This window comes from Rhinolophus sinicus, chromosome 12 (genome assembly GCF_057876585.1).
Source record: "Rhinolophus sinicus isolate RSI-liver-muscle chromosome 12, RSI-T2T, whole genome shotgun sequence".
Classification (NCBI taxonomy): domain Eukaryota; kingdom Metazoa; phylum Chordata; class Mammalia; order Chiroptera; family Rhinolophidae; genus Rhinolophus; species Rhinolophus sinicus.
Window position 1 is genome coordinate 42,473,636 of NC_142512.1, and position 12,180 is coordinate 42,485,815.

The 12,180-nt window shown below is 54.3% G+C and overlaps 2 protein-coding genes across 2 annotated transcripts; both read right to left on the reverse strand.

Moving 5' to 3' along the window:
* Positions 1–54: 54 nt before the first annotated feature.
* LOC148756560 (uncharacterized) lies at positions 55–3,918 on the reverse strand. The gene is made up of 9 exons (XM_088801844.1): positions 3,911–3,918; positions 3,403–3,454; positions 2,983–3,197; positions 2,818–2,864; positions 1,868–2,011; positions 1,440–1,511; positions 1,237–1,357; positions 806–990; positions 55–697 (listed from the first exon to the last, which is right to left on the reverse strand). Exons 1-9 carry the CDS (start codon positions 3,916–3,918, stop codon positions 297–299), a joined length of 1,245 nt encoding a protein of 414 aa, XP_088657970.1. The 3' UTR covers positions 55–296.
* Positions 3,919–5,603: 1,685 nt separating this feature from the next.
* SPATA32 (spermatogenesis associated 32) lies at positions 5,604–7,859 on the reverse strand. Its single transcript, XM_074320097.2, has one exon. The coding sequence runs from the start codon at positions 6,731–6,733 to the stop codon at positions 5,648–5,650; it is 1,086 nt and encodes a 361-aa protein (XP_074176198.2). The 5' UTR covers positions 6,734–7,859; the 3' UTR covers positions 5,604–5,647.
* Positions 7,860–12,180: the final 4,321 nt, after the last annotated feature.

The following is a 12,180-nucleotide window of genomic DNA, read 5'->3' on the forward strand; positions in this document are numbered from 1 at the left end:
CTCAGCAAATGCTTTACTTGTACAAGTTCTTCATAGCAGGTCTCTGCAAACAGGCTGGTGAAGGGGAGAAGGGCTGCTTCTGCACTAGCGTTGGCGGGGAGGGAGCCAGCTTCCAGGGGTGTGCATATGCTACTGGCTGGTCCCCGAACCCTGCGGGAGGGCAGATGAGGAGGGTGGAGGGTCTAGCCCACCATTTGGCGTTGAGATGCTGGATTAGCTGCTCCTCAGTCTGCCTTTGTGGCGGCCCATCCCACTTCTGCCAGTCCCACCTCCTACCTGGGTACCCTACCCTATTTTTAGTCACGCCAGTGAGTGACCTCAGAGTACATCTCCGCCTGTCCCGCCTCCATCTCTGTAGGGCTAGGGCCTGTCCCAATTTCTTGGAGTCCTGCTCCCACTCTTCGCCTGCCCCACCCTCCCCACTTTGTCACGTCCCATCTGTCTGCCCCCTCCCTGCTCTCGCGCCCCACCCCTCGCATGGCCTGCTTCCATCCACTGGCCCCACGTCCTTCCCCGCTTTCACCTTGGCTGCGCTGCCCCTGGTTGGGTCCAAGCTTGGAGTGGCTGGACGGGTAGGACTTGGAGGGGTAGGGCTTGGGAAGTCGGACTTCGGGGCGTGAGGCCCGGTTCCATGTCTTGTGTTCTGGCCGTGTCCCCTCGGCCAGGTTAGGTATCTGAGAGTAGGGGCTGTGCGTACCTGGGGCGTGGAAGCCTGTAGGAGAAAAAGGAGGGGCCGTCCTGAGAGCTGGTCCTGAGTGAGAGGACCCTCTCCTGCGGGCCCTCCCAGCCTCACAAAGGGGCGCACCTGCTTTGTGCAGTCGTTGCAGCGAGCGCACCAGCTCGGCGTCAGTAAGGCCGCCGAGGCGCGCGGCCTGGCAGAAGAAGGTGAGGCCCGCTTGAGCATGCGGCGAGTGGCCGTGGCTGCGGGACCGGCCCGGGCGCTTGCAGCCTGCGTTCAGCCGCAGAGCCCGCTGCTTCTTGGAGTAGTAGCTTGACAGAGAAAAGTGGAGCAGTCGACTCAGACACCCCCCTCCCCGTCCTCTCCATCTCACAGGTGGGGAAACCAAAGCAGGGCAGGAAGCTACTTGCCCCTGGCCTAGGGCAAGTTGTCTCCCAGGAAACTGACCCAGAATTCAGGGCACCCATCTCTGGGTCAGGAACATCAGGGTACCCCTGCATGGGGCAGAGTCTGCTCCCCCCAGCCTGGGTTCTGAAGTCCAATACAGTTATGCCCACCTTATCACCTCCCGCGTGGACTTGTAGGGCACAAAGCCCTGCCTCATCAGCTTGAAAACCATCTCTAAGAACAGGGTTTTCAGGTTCTGGGGGTCACATACCCGGCTGTTTCTCACCTGGCCTGGTGTCAAAGAACACGGGAGAGTAAGGAGGAGGCTTCCCCAGGCCAGGTCCCCTTCTGTCCCACCAGCCTTGTCACTCACGTAACCACTGAGCCAGGTGGTGGCTGTCAGTGAGGACAGCCAGGAAATCTTTGAAGCTTACGGTTCCATCACCTGGGAAGAGAGATGAGTGCCCGCTGGGGTGCTTGCTCCTGTGGAAGTTACCCTGCATAAGGATTAGGGGTTTGCCAGAAGTTCCGGTCATAGAAAGCCAGTCCTGCCTCTAGCCAAGTGACAACCGTGGTTGAGGGGGGGACAAATAGCCCTTGCCCTGGGGTAGTCCCAAGTCGGGATGAAGATTAACACAGCGGAAACATTTAGGGGCTATGGGATAGGTGTGTTGACCAGGGCAGGCTTCCTGGAAGAGGGAACTTTAAAGTAGGACAAGGCCAGGGATTCTGTGGGCAAGGGATGTGTTCTTCAGGGCTAGAGGAGGGAGAGGACGAGAGGGCAGAGATTGGGGCACCCACCATCCAAGTCTGCCTGCTGCAGAGCCTGACACATCTCCTGTGGGCTCAACTGGATCCCCACATTGCGCAGGGCAGTCTTCATGCTACGCATGTCCACAGTGCCTGCTGGGCCGGAGCTGAACAGTCTGAAGATATCCTGGAATGCTGGGGCCAGGAGAGGGGCAGGCACACCCTCAGGAACCCTGAGATCCACCCACTCCAGCTCAGATGGGACTGAGGATTTGGGTCCTGTCTCCTGGGCATCATAACTTTTCATATAAAGAATAACAGTGGCTGCTGTGTGTTGGCACTTGTTAAGTGTTCATTCAATTCTCATGTCCAAAACTCATGTTCAGACGTGTTTGTATGGAAACCATTCAAAACTCATGTCCAAGGTCACACCACCAGTAGAGGCAATGCCGGGCTTTGGACTCGGGCGGTCTGGCTCTGGAGCTACAATTGCTGGCACGTGGCATATAGCAGGTACTGAAAATTATTGATGAATGAAGTGATTCTGCTTTAAGGGACTGCTGCCAATATCATGGCCTGATCTTTGGGGAGCACTGGGGTCCCAAAATGTCAAAGAGATTTCATCTACTCCAACCCCCCAGACCCCAGGGGCAGGGAACTCAGGTTCTTTTTATCCATCATTTCTCCCAGATGCCCCTCTCTCTTCCTTCTTCCATCCTGTTCATCCAGCCACCCATTCACCACCCAAGTATCTTCTTATGCCCTAGTCTATTCCTCCTTCCATCTTACACACACACACACACACACACACACACACACACCAGTGAGCCCTGGGTTTGTAGAGATAAACAAATTAACAAATCAGACTGGCACACAGGGAAGGTTACAATACAATCGACTGCTTCGCACAGTGACCCCAGCCTCTGAGCAGGCAACCCCTTGTAGTTCTGCTCTGAATACCCTCTAATTTACATCCCTGCTCCCAGCCATGGGGCCCTCACCTGCCAGCTGCCGGGGTGTCAGGGGTAGCAGGTTCTTGTCTGCAAAACTGCCTCAGGGAAAGAGGTTGGAAAGGCCTTTGCAACTGCCGCAGAGAGATGCCAGGGCCGGGCAGGCCTTACCCCAAACCCAGCATGCCAGGCCTGGCCTCCAGTCCCTGCCCGCACCTCTGAGACCCAGCACCAGGGCCTGACTGCACTGAGTGGATAGCTGCAAGGTTCTTGAACTCCTTGGCCCTCTGTGAGGCCTGCTCAGCCCCTGTGGCCATGGCCGCTGGGGGCTCCATCTGGGTCAGCAGGGTAGTATGCTGCTGCAGCCTCCCCTTCTGTGTCCTGCCGGCCCGCTCCTCTTCTGGATCTCGAGTGAGCAGTCTTTGAGGCTTCTGGGGAGGCCTTGGAGGCAGGGAGAAGATACTCCCCTCTCGAGTGCTGAGATGCCAGGGGACCCAGGACCAGGCCTGTGGAAACACAGCTCCACTTCCCCCCGGGACTGCCCCCCATGCCAGCCTGCACCCACAGTCCTCTCTCCAGGGGATTGTAGGCACAGTAGTTTGCAGTAGCAGTGGGTCCTCCCCCAGCCCTAGTCACCTGTATGTTCTCTGTGCCGCCGGGGCTCTCTTGGTCCTCTGCCCTCTGCTGCCTGGAAGGCAGAGTCACAAGCTCTGAGGCTGGTCCAGCGCCCCAGGCCCGAAGCTCCCAGGCTGGCTTTGGGGAGGATTTTAACATCTTTTGGCAGGAGTGCACTCTCTCCCTCATCATAGGCCTGTTCCTCGGTGCTGGGGAAACTGACGCTTTATTCTTTTGAGTTTCTGCCTCCCTTAAGGCGTCTGAATGTGTGACTCTCCTCTGGAAGTTAACATAGGAGGCAGAGGCCCAGGAGAGAAAGAAGCAAACCCCAGAGTCCTGAAGTCAGGGCTTGTGAGGGTGGGACCCAGCCCAAGGTAGGGCTGTGGCCTATCTTACCCCAGCTCCCTGGGAGGGAAGGATCCCCTTTTCCAAACAATGCAAATCCACAAACCACATTTAAAAAGTAACTCCAGGAAGATGCGTCCCAATGGCTGAATGACACCTCTGGCCCAGCCTCTCCGTCACTCACCTCTGCATCTCCTACTCTGCCTTCCTTCCAGCCTCCTGCCCCCTTCTCCGCTGGCCCCCAGCCCGTTCTTAACTGTTCACCCCTTTCTAATCCTCCTCCCCCAGACCCCAGACCCCTGTCAAGGCGGGGCAGGCTCTTGAGGGTCTGCAAGGCTGGGCTTTCACTTGACAGGGAGCCTTGGCCCAGATGCGTCTTGAGGTCAACCAGGGCCCAAGCCATGGCGCTGCCTCCCCCTCCTCTCTCTCCCTGACTCCCCTCTTCACACCCATGTCCATCCCCACACTCAGAATTCCCTTCCCTTCTTTGCTGCCATCTCTCTTCTTCCAGAACCTTTCCCACATTGCCTATTTTCCCCTGATGTGGGGAGGCTTGTGCATTGGTGTGCATGTGATGTGGAATGTGCTTCCTCTATCTATGTGTGGATGTGTTATGTGAGTGCCTGTCTGTGAGACACGCTGGCCAGCTGATGGTGTGTGTGTGTGTTGCATCCACTATTACACATGACTCTCCCCTACATTTTGAGGTACCTCTAACTCAAGGCTTTGTGCCCCTAGACAGCCAGTCCTCTGGTTTCATTCTTCCTCTCCTTCTAGGCCCTGGACACTGTCCCTACCCTATGCCAGGGCTGCCCCGTGGAGAGAAGCAGGACGAACTCCAGTCAGACTTCCCTTGCCTGCCCAGCCCCACACCCAGGAAGCTCTCTCCTCAGACGATCCCTGGGTGTCTCTGGCTTCAGGCCAAGAGGAAGCCCCACTTGACAATCTAAGAAACTGAAGCCTCAGATAGGGCCCTGAGGTCTCCCCAAGTCTAGTCATGAGTCTCTGTTGCTGGCATGGAGGTTAGACAGGTGCGAGTCAAGTGGAAATACCCATGGGGAGTGAGTGGGGACAAACAGGGCTGGTAAAGCAATGCCTCAGGAGGCAGGTGGGGCTGGGGTAGCTAAAAAATGGGGGTGGCATCCCTAAAAATCAACACTAGGGCTTCTCAGCTAGGTGAGCTCAGTGGCCCAGGAGCGTCAGCACAAAAAGTCTGAGCCAGGGGCTAGCACTGGAGGCTTTATTGGTTTTGTCTAGTCATTTCTCTGGGGAAGAGGGGGATGACAGCTTAAAATGGATTTTCAGCAATAATGGACTCCCTGTCTTGGTTCCTGGCATCGGCACCAAACTGCAACGCAAAAGAGAGAGTGTCACTTGGGCCCTCCTGGGAGGGTTGGGGGAGTTGGGTGAGCCCAGAGGTAAGAGGGCCGTTTCCTGCTACAGGCTGATAAGCAGCTGGTGTTCTATTGTGTCCATCCAGCACCAGGGAGCCAGGGGTGCTGGAAAACACTTTCCCTTGTTTGTCACTTGATGGAAGTATCCTGGGCCCAAGGCTGGGGCCACCAGATTCTCAACAGGGCGCCCGAGCTTTTCTCGTGAGGGAGAGGCCAAGCTGCCCTGCTAATGCTAGAATGGCCCTTTGCATTTTGAACTCAGGGCCCAGACTGAGCTTTGGAGCGCTCACCCTCCATGGTCCGCAGGCCTGCTCCAGCCCTGGCCCTGGCACCGCACCTCAGTCCACCGGAACCTTGTTTCCAGCAGCATTTATGAGGTCACTGAGGTTGAGACATCACAGCCCATCCCATCCCCCACCCAGCTCCTTAGTCCACTGTTCCCCTCCCCCACCCGATTTTTGCGGAGTGGGCCCACCCACACATTCTAGCATAGACTCCTCTTGGGGGTAGCTGCGTGCCAGCCTCACTTACTCTTTCCCGTCTCCTTTCGGTGGAAGGGACAAAGCTGAGGACTGGAGCAACTTCATGTTCCCTTCAATAGTGGCCCTCTGGGGTCCTGGCTTGCTAAAGTCAAGGTAAGGGTGAAAGAAGCTCTTGTCTTCCTGCTTCCGGGCTTTCTGCAGCTCTTCGGCCTCCAGTGGTTTCTCTGGTGGCCTCTCTAGCAAATCAGAGAGCGTTTTCCGCCCTGGCTTGTCCTCGGCAGGCTGGGTGACCCTCTCCACCGTGGGCGCTGTAGAAGTCTCCGCGGTCTTCTGGGCTGGAGCTTTCATCATACGCTCCCAGTTGGGCAAGTCCATTGTGCTGGAGGAGGCCGTGGCCACGGAAGACGCTAAGCTGATCAAATCTGCCAGGCTGATAGTTGGTGGGAGACTGGAGGACGACGGGTGGGCACTTGGTGGCTGCTGGGAGCCTGCTGGCTGGGTGCTGGGGTTCTGGAGCTGCTTCTTGGAGCACAGGGTGTCCTTGGGGATGGGCTCCTGGTTCAGGTTGCTGGTCGTCTTACCTGTGCTCTTCTTGCCAGCCTGCATGCTGATCTTCTGGTGCAGGCTGTGTTCTGAGGTCTGGATGAGCTTGTCTGCCCAGAAGAGGTGCTTGGAGGTCTGCAGGTGGATGGAGCGATGGGCAGTGGACACCTCTTCCTCTTCTAGGGAACTCAGGCAGCTGGAGGTCGACCTCACACTCCACAGCGTGGCATCCCACTGTGCTGGCCCCTCCTCGTCCTCCGTGTAAGGGTGAAGGGACTCTATGCTGCATCCCTGTTGCTCAAAGTCTTCGCTGTTGGTGTCTAGGTTAGCCTCCAGGTAGGCCTCAGGCTTGAACTCAGGTGTCAGACACGATTCCAACTGTGGCACAGCCTCGGCCTCCAGGTCCATCTCCAGCTGCAGTTCTGAGCTCAGGTCCAGGTCCATGTTATGTGGGGGCTCCAGCTCTAGCCATTCGTTCTCCAGGTGAAAAGCTTCAACTGAAAGCTGAGGAGACACCTGCCCCCAAGGTCCTCCCTGGCACCAATTCACAGTCCTGTTTCCCTCCCATACCCCCTGTCCACTGCTCATTTCTTCTCCCACACTTGCCTCTTTGTAGACACCTGCCTGGGGCAGGGAAGCCGTGTGGGCAGGTAATGAGGGCTGGTGTGTATGAGCGTGCCAACACGGGCCTGCTGCTAGGGGCCCACAATAGTCAAGGGTAGGGGCTGGTCAAAATTTAGGGAACTCTGTCCTTTGCCTACCACCTCCCCTTCAGAGGTAACCCTGCCCACCATACCTCCATCTGATCTTCCTCTTGTGCCTGCTGGTCTTGGTTAATGACACCCCTAAGACAGGAGGAGACAGGTGGTGACAGGCTCCATGGAGTGGGTGGGACGGCTTTGGGGGGAGAGGTTCTTTGGGGTTGGCAAGATGTCCCCAGCTCATCCACTCTACTGCTGTCCCCACTCCCACCAAGAATTCTAGGGTTGTATTCTCAAACTTTAGTGACCTTAGGAAGCACCTGGAGAGCCTGCCATGTTGCACCCCCTGCCACCCACCAGGAGGGAGCCAGTTGGGTAGGGGTAGGGCCCAGGAATCTTGGTTTTAATCAAGTATTCCAATGAGTCAATGCAGCTCACTTAGAGAACCAGCGCCCAGAAAGTGGCTCCTCACAGAAGAAAAAGCACAGAGCATTGCCCTCCCCGCAACCTGCCCAGTCCCAGCTTAGCTGATGTGAAAAGCAGAGGTGGGCGTGCGTGTGTGTGTGTGTGTGTGTGTGTGTGTGTGTGTGTGTGGAGGGTTCTCTCAGTTTTTGTCTGCAGCATGCTTCCGTCTTGGCCCTTGCCTTCAGTGCTTAGCCACGTGACTGCTTCTCCTTCCTTAGGCACCTGCCCTCCCCCACCTCAGACAGCTCTGTCCTTAGAGCAAAGCGGCTCGAAGGGACCAGGTCCTATCCACGTCTCTGGGTGTGCCCTGCCACCGCTTAGTTCTTCTCCACCACCAGTGACTGGAGGCAGAGGTGGAAGGGGGATGGTACCCCCCCCCCCATGGACTTTTGGCCTGCACACTGTCCTTGGGGAGATTTTGGAAACGGACAAGATGGAGGGAGACCCTGGGTTGGAGGGCTACGTGAAAACTTGGCAGTGGTGGACAAGGGTGAGGCTTGGTGGTCCTGGAAGGTGGAGGAGAGGTCCTATGATGATGGGGGACTGGTTCTCACGGTGTTTCCGTAATGTCCACTGAGTCCTTGCTACAGCAGGGAAATCCATTGGCACCTGGCAGGGAGAAGGAGGTGAGGGCAAGGGAGCTGCAGGTGGGGATGGTGCTTGGGGAGTTCCAGAGCCTGGGCGGCTGGTGGGGCTCCAGACACCCCCTCCCTCCCTCCCTGTCCCTCACCTCAGCCCATTTGCCATCCCCTCTTCCATCCTGCCCGTCTCCTCTCTCTCCTTTGCCAGTGTCACCTGCTCTATCCTCCATGTCTGCTCTCCTCCACTCTCCATGCTGGCCCATCACCGCCCTCTGCCCTCCATAAGGGTGAATGCTAACAGTACTCATTTCCATGTATTGAGTGCTAATAGTTCAGGCTTTGTGCTGAGAACTTGCTGTGCTGTATCTCACTGATTCAACACAAAAAAAGGAGAAGAGGTTCATTTGCCCAAAGTCCCTCAGTTGATCATTCAGGAAGTCAGCACTTGAATGCAGATTTGACTCAGGAAACTGAACTGCCCTGCCCCACATGCTGTCAGGAAGCCTGGGACTGTGTGGGGTCCTCCATCGTGCCCATTCCCCTCCATTCCTGCCCCTCCGCCCTCTTTCTTCAACTTTCTTTGGCCAGACCTGCCGCTCACCCTAATCCTGGCCATTCCTACCCTAAAGTCTGCCCTTTCTTTCCCTGGCTTCTCACCCCATCTACACCCTGGGGTCATCCCTCCTCCGCTCAGGGCCAAGGTTCTCACCCCAGCTTGTGCTGAGGTGATGCTGATGCAGATATGATTTATGACCTCGATCAACCTCTACAGAGGGGACTGACTCCTTGGGGGAGACCTCCCACCCCAGGCCCCTTCTTAGAGGTTTGTATCTTCTATTGCAGAAGCTTCATTTTTATCCTCTGGGGGTGGGGCACCAGGTTGTCCCATTCTCTGCTCCCCAGGATAGTGGATAGGGGTTGATTGCGGGATCACCACGGCAATAGGCAAGCTGGGTACCCATGAGCTTGGAGTGTGGCAGGAAGTGACAGCCGTGGCTCTGGCTGAGACTTGCTCCCAGGATTATATCAGAAAGATGGGAATGTGCTGACGCCCTAGTACTACAGATGTCAAACGATCCTTGCTAGGAAAGTTCATTGAATCAGGAGCAAAGAATTCCTAAATGCTTCTAATGTGGACAAAACCAGTCACCTACAAGGGAGGAGAATCATACGGGCATCAGTGTCAGCAACAATGGTTGCCTGTAAAATTCTGAGGAAAATGGTTTTTAACCTAGAATTTTATATTGAGCCAAACTATCATTCCAGATATGGAAAGACTCCGAAAATTTGCCTCCTTGCTATTTTTTGTTTGTTTTTAAAGTTATTTAAGGATGTGCTAAGGCAAAATTAAGGTGTACAACAAGAGAGCCAGGAAAGAAATAGTGTGTCCACTCCAGGTAGAACAGTTGAGTCCCAAGATGTGAACTGTATAGAGGCCAACAGCCAGTGGCAAGAGGACAGGTCCTGGGCAGTAGACCTCTGAAATAAAACCTGATAGAATAGTGGACTAGATGTAAGGGATGAAAGAAAAGAAGACTATAATAAAACCAAGGAGTACAAGGAACAGGCAACTAGAAACTCCAGGAAAAACAAAAAAGCTATGTGAGAAAGACACGGAAAGTGTGGTAACCCTTCTGGCTCTGCAGGGAACAGTAGATATGTAGTTATAATAATATAAATCCTCTTTATTGACTTTCAACTTTTAGAATCAACACATAGACAAAATTTGGAAAACACAATTGTGGTTATGGGATAACGTAAAGGTTACCAACCTTGATAGTTTTTTTTAAAAAAAAAAATACAGGTTAGCGTCTTTGGAGGTGGAAGGCAGGGAAGAAAGCTGAAGAGAAAGTTAAGGGCACAAAACACTTCATCTTACTATGCGGGGTATCAAAAGACACCGCCTAAAGTTGATGAAAAATAAAGATACAAGTATATTAAGCTTACAAAGATATCAGCAGATCTAAAAACAATGGGAGGATGGGGGAGGGTGGGGCTATTAGAGCAGGAAGGTGGTAATGTCTAGAACCTATAAACCAAGAAGGCCTGTGAGCTTGTAGAGCGATAAGAAGGTAAGTGGGCTGAAAAACAAATGAAAGTTCAAATTAAATAACTGTGGCCGCTCTGAGTAGTCAGACTGGGGGTGTGGTGCAGGGGGCTCTTGCTTTTCATCACCAGATAAGCTCCTCAGTACTACTGAACAACATGCATATGTTTCTTTGATTAAAAAAAGAAAATGTTGAGCCCCAGTTATGGGCCAGGCACTGTGCTAGGGGCTGAGGACAAGTGATGACACACATAGTCCCTGCCCTCTTGGAGCGTTCAAGCCCGTGGCCATGACCACTAGAGACCCTCCCATCTCTATTTCTTATTCCTACTTTTCCTGAGCGCTAGACTCAAGCTGCAGTCACCGCTTACACATTCTCCTGAAGGGGCCCTCAACTGCACCTTGGCCAAAACACTACAGATCCCTTGTCAGAGCCTGAGCTGTCTGTTCTCTCGGGACTTCCCTTGTTTCCTATTGTGAGGATGCTCAGGGCTCACCTCTTCCTGGAGACCTTCCGGACTCCACCTCATGGCCCTGGGCTAGGATCTCCTCCTCCAGTCACCCCACCCAGACCCTGCAGACCTCAATCTCAGTATGTGGACTCTTGGTGACCCTTAATTAGAGGTGGGCAGGGCGTGGGGGTTACTCGCTTTGCGTCTCTGATCCCCTGCACACAGTCTGGCACAGGGGGATGCTCGGCAAAAGTCTGTGCAAAGAAATGAATTCCTTGTCCCTCTCACCCAGCAAACCCTGTGCTTTGTCCTGCATTTCTCACCTCAGGTTCACACCCTGTGTATCCAGACTCTAGAATGGCCAGCGCAGTTCTGCATGCCCGACCTGTCTTTCTTTCCAATCGCTCATCTCTTGATAACCCCCTCTCCCTTCTGCCCGATTCATCCTTCATCCTGTCACCCAACCTGGAAACCTGGGTCATCTGTGAACCCCCTACTTCCCCAGCTTCTGACCTTCCTACCATGGGTGCTGACCTCATGCACATCCGTTTCCCACCCCCACTGCCTCCTCATCGCCCAACGCCAAAGTCAACACAAACCTAGGACTTACTCTGTGCTGACACTCAGTGCTCAGTGCTTTGCACACATTCAATCCTCTACGCACAGATGGTCACGATTCTCCCCTCACAGATGAGGAAACTTGCACAAGGTCACACAGCTAGAAGAGCAGAGCCAGGACCTGGATGCAGGTTGGACTGTTTCCAAACTCCATGATGCTAACCACGGTGCTGTCTGAAATCTCTTAGGCCTCTAGCTGGACTGCTGTAACCACATTTCCCTCCCACTCGGGCTTCACAATGACTCCAGAGTGAGCCTGCTGCATCACACATCACACCTGCCTCTGGTCACATCCACATTCTAGGGTGGCCTCACAGACCTTGCTTGGCCTGACCTCTGTTTTATCTCTTGGTATCCGGCTCCCTGCCATGCCCTGAGCCCGAGCCACCCTGGAGCACGGCAGGCCCTTTAGTGCCTCAGTGCCTTTGCACATGCGATTTCCGATACCCAGAGTCTCTCTTCTGGCAAAATCCTACTCATGCCTGAAAGTCCAAATCTCCAGTGTCATCTTCTCTGTGACATACCTAGCTGTCCAACCTATGTTTTAACTTTTAGTTAACTCATCAGACTCAGGGCCTAGCATAAGAGTAAGCCCTGAAGGGGGTGCAATAAATGTTGCAGGAGTGATTTAAAGTGTCTGCACAAATTTGTTATGTCACAAATTTGGGAAAGGGGAAAAGCTGCTCTCTGGTTGTTGGTTCTTGGAACATTTTTAATGCTGGCCCATGTCTTCATGGAGAGAAAGTCCTGAGACAAAAGCCCCAATTTCACAGAGGGATCTGAGGCCCTATTATTAAAAATCTGGGAGACCAGGGGCCCTGAGGGGCAAACACCTTTGCTCCTTGGTACAGAGAAGAGTGCAAAGCACAAACGAGGCGCTCATTAAATATCTGTCGAAGCAGATTGTTTGGTTTTCTGCAAAAGCTCCAAGCATCAACCAGGCACAACTGGAGTGACTTTGGCGGTTATCTGCAGTTTGGATAATTCATGAGTCGTTTCCTGGACACAAAGCTACTGCTCTTTCGGTGTGCCCAGAATCTCTGGGCAAGAAGAACCGCTGAACCTGCGATCTTAAGCCCAAGGTGTGCATGCGTGCCCGTGCACACGCACGCTCAAGCACCGCGCAGGACCCAGGCTGGGTGTGAGTCAGGGCAGCACCCGCATCTCACCC

What these genes read in the sequence shown, in the direction of transcription:
- SPATA32 (XM_074320097.2), bottom strand. Translation starts at nt 6,733, where the DNA reads ATGAGCAGTGGACAGGGGGTATGGGAGGGAAACAGGACTGTGAATTGG.
- LOC148756560 (XM_088801844.1), bottom strand. An exon ending in GCAGCAGGCAGACTTGGATG is followed by an intron (nt 1,512 to 1,867) that starts GTGGGTGCCCCA and finishes CTCTCTTCCCAG; the next exon opens with GTGATGGAACCGTAAGCTTC. An exon ending in GCAACGACTGCACAAAGCAG is followed by an intron (nt 698 to 805) that starts GTGCGCCCCTTT and finishes TCCACGCCCCAG; the next exon opens with GTACGCACAGCCCCTACTCT.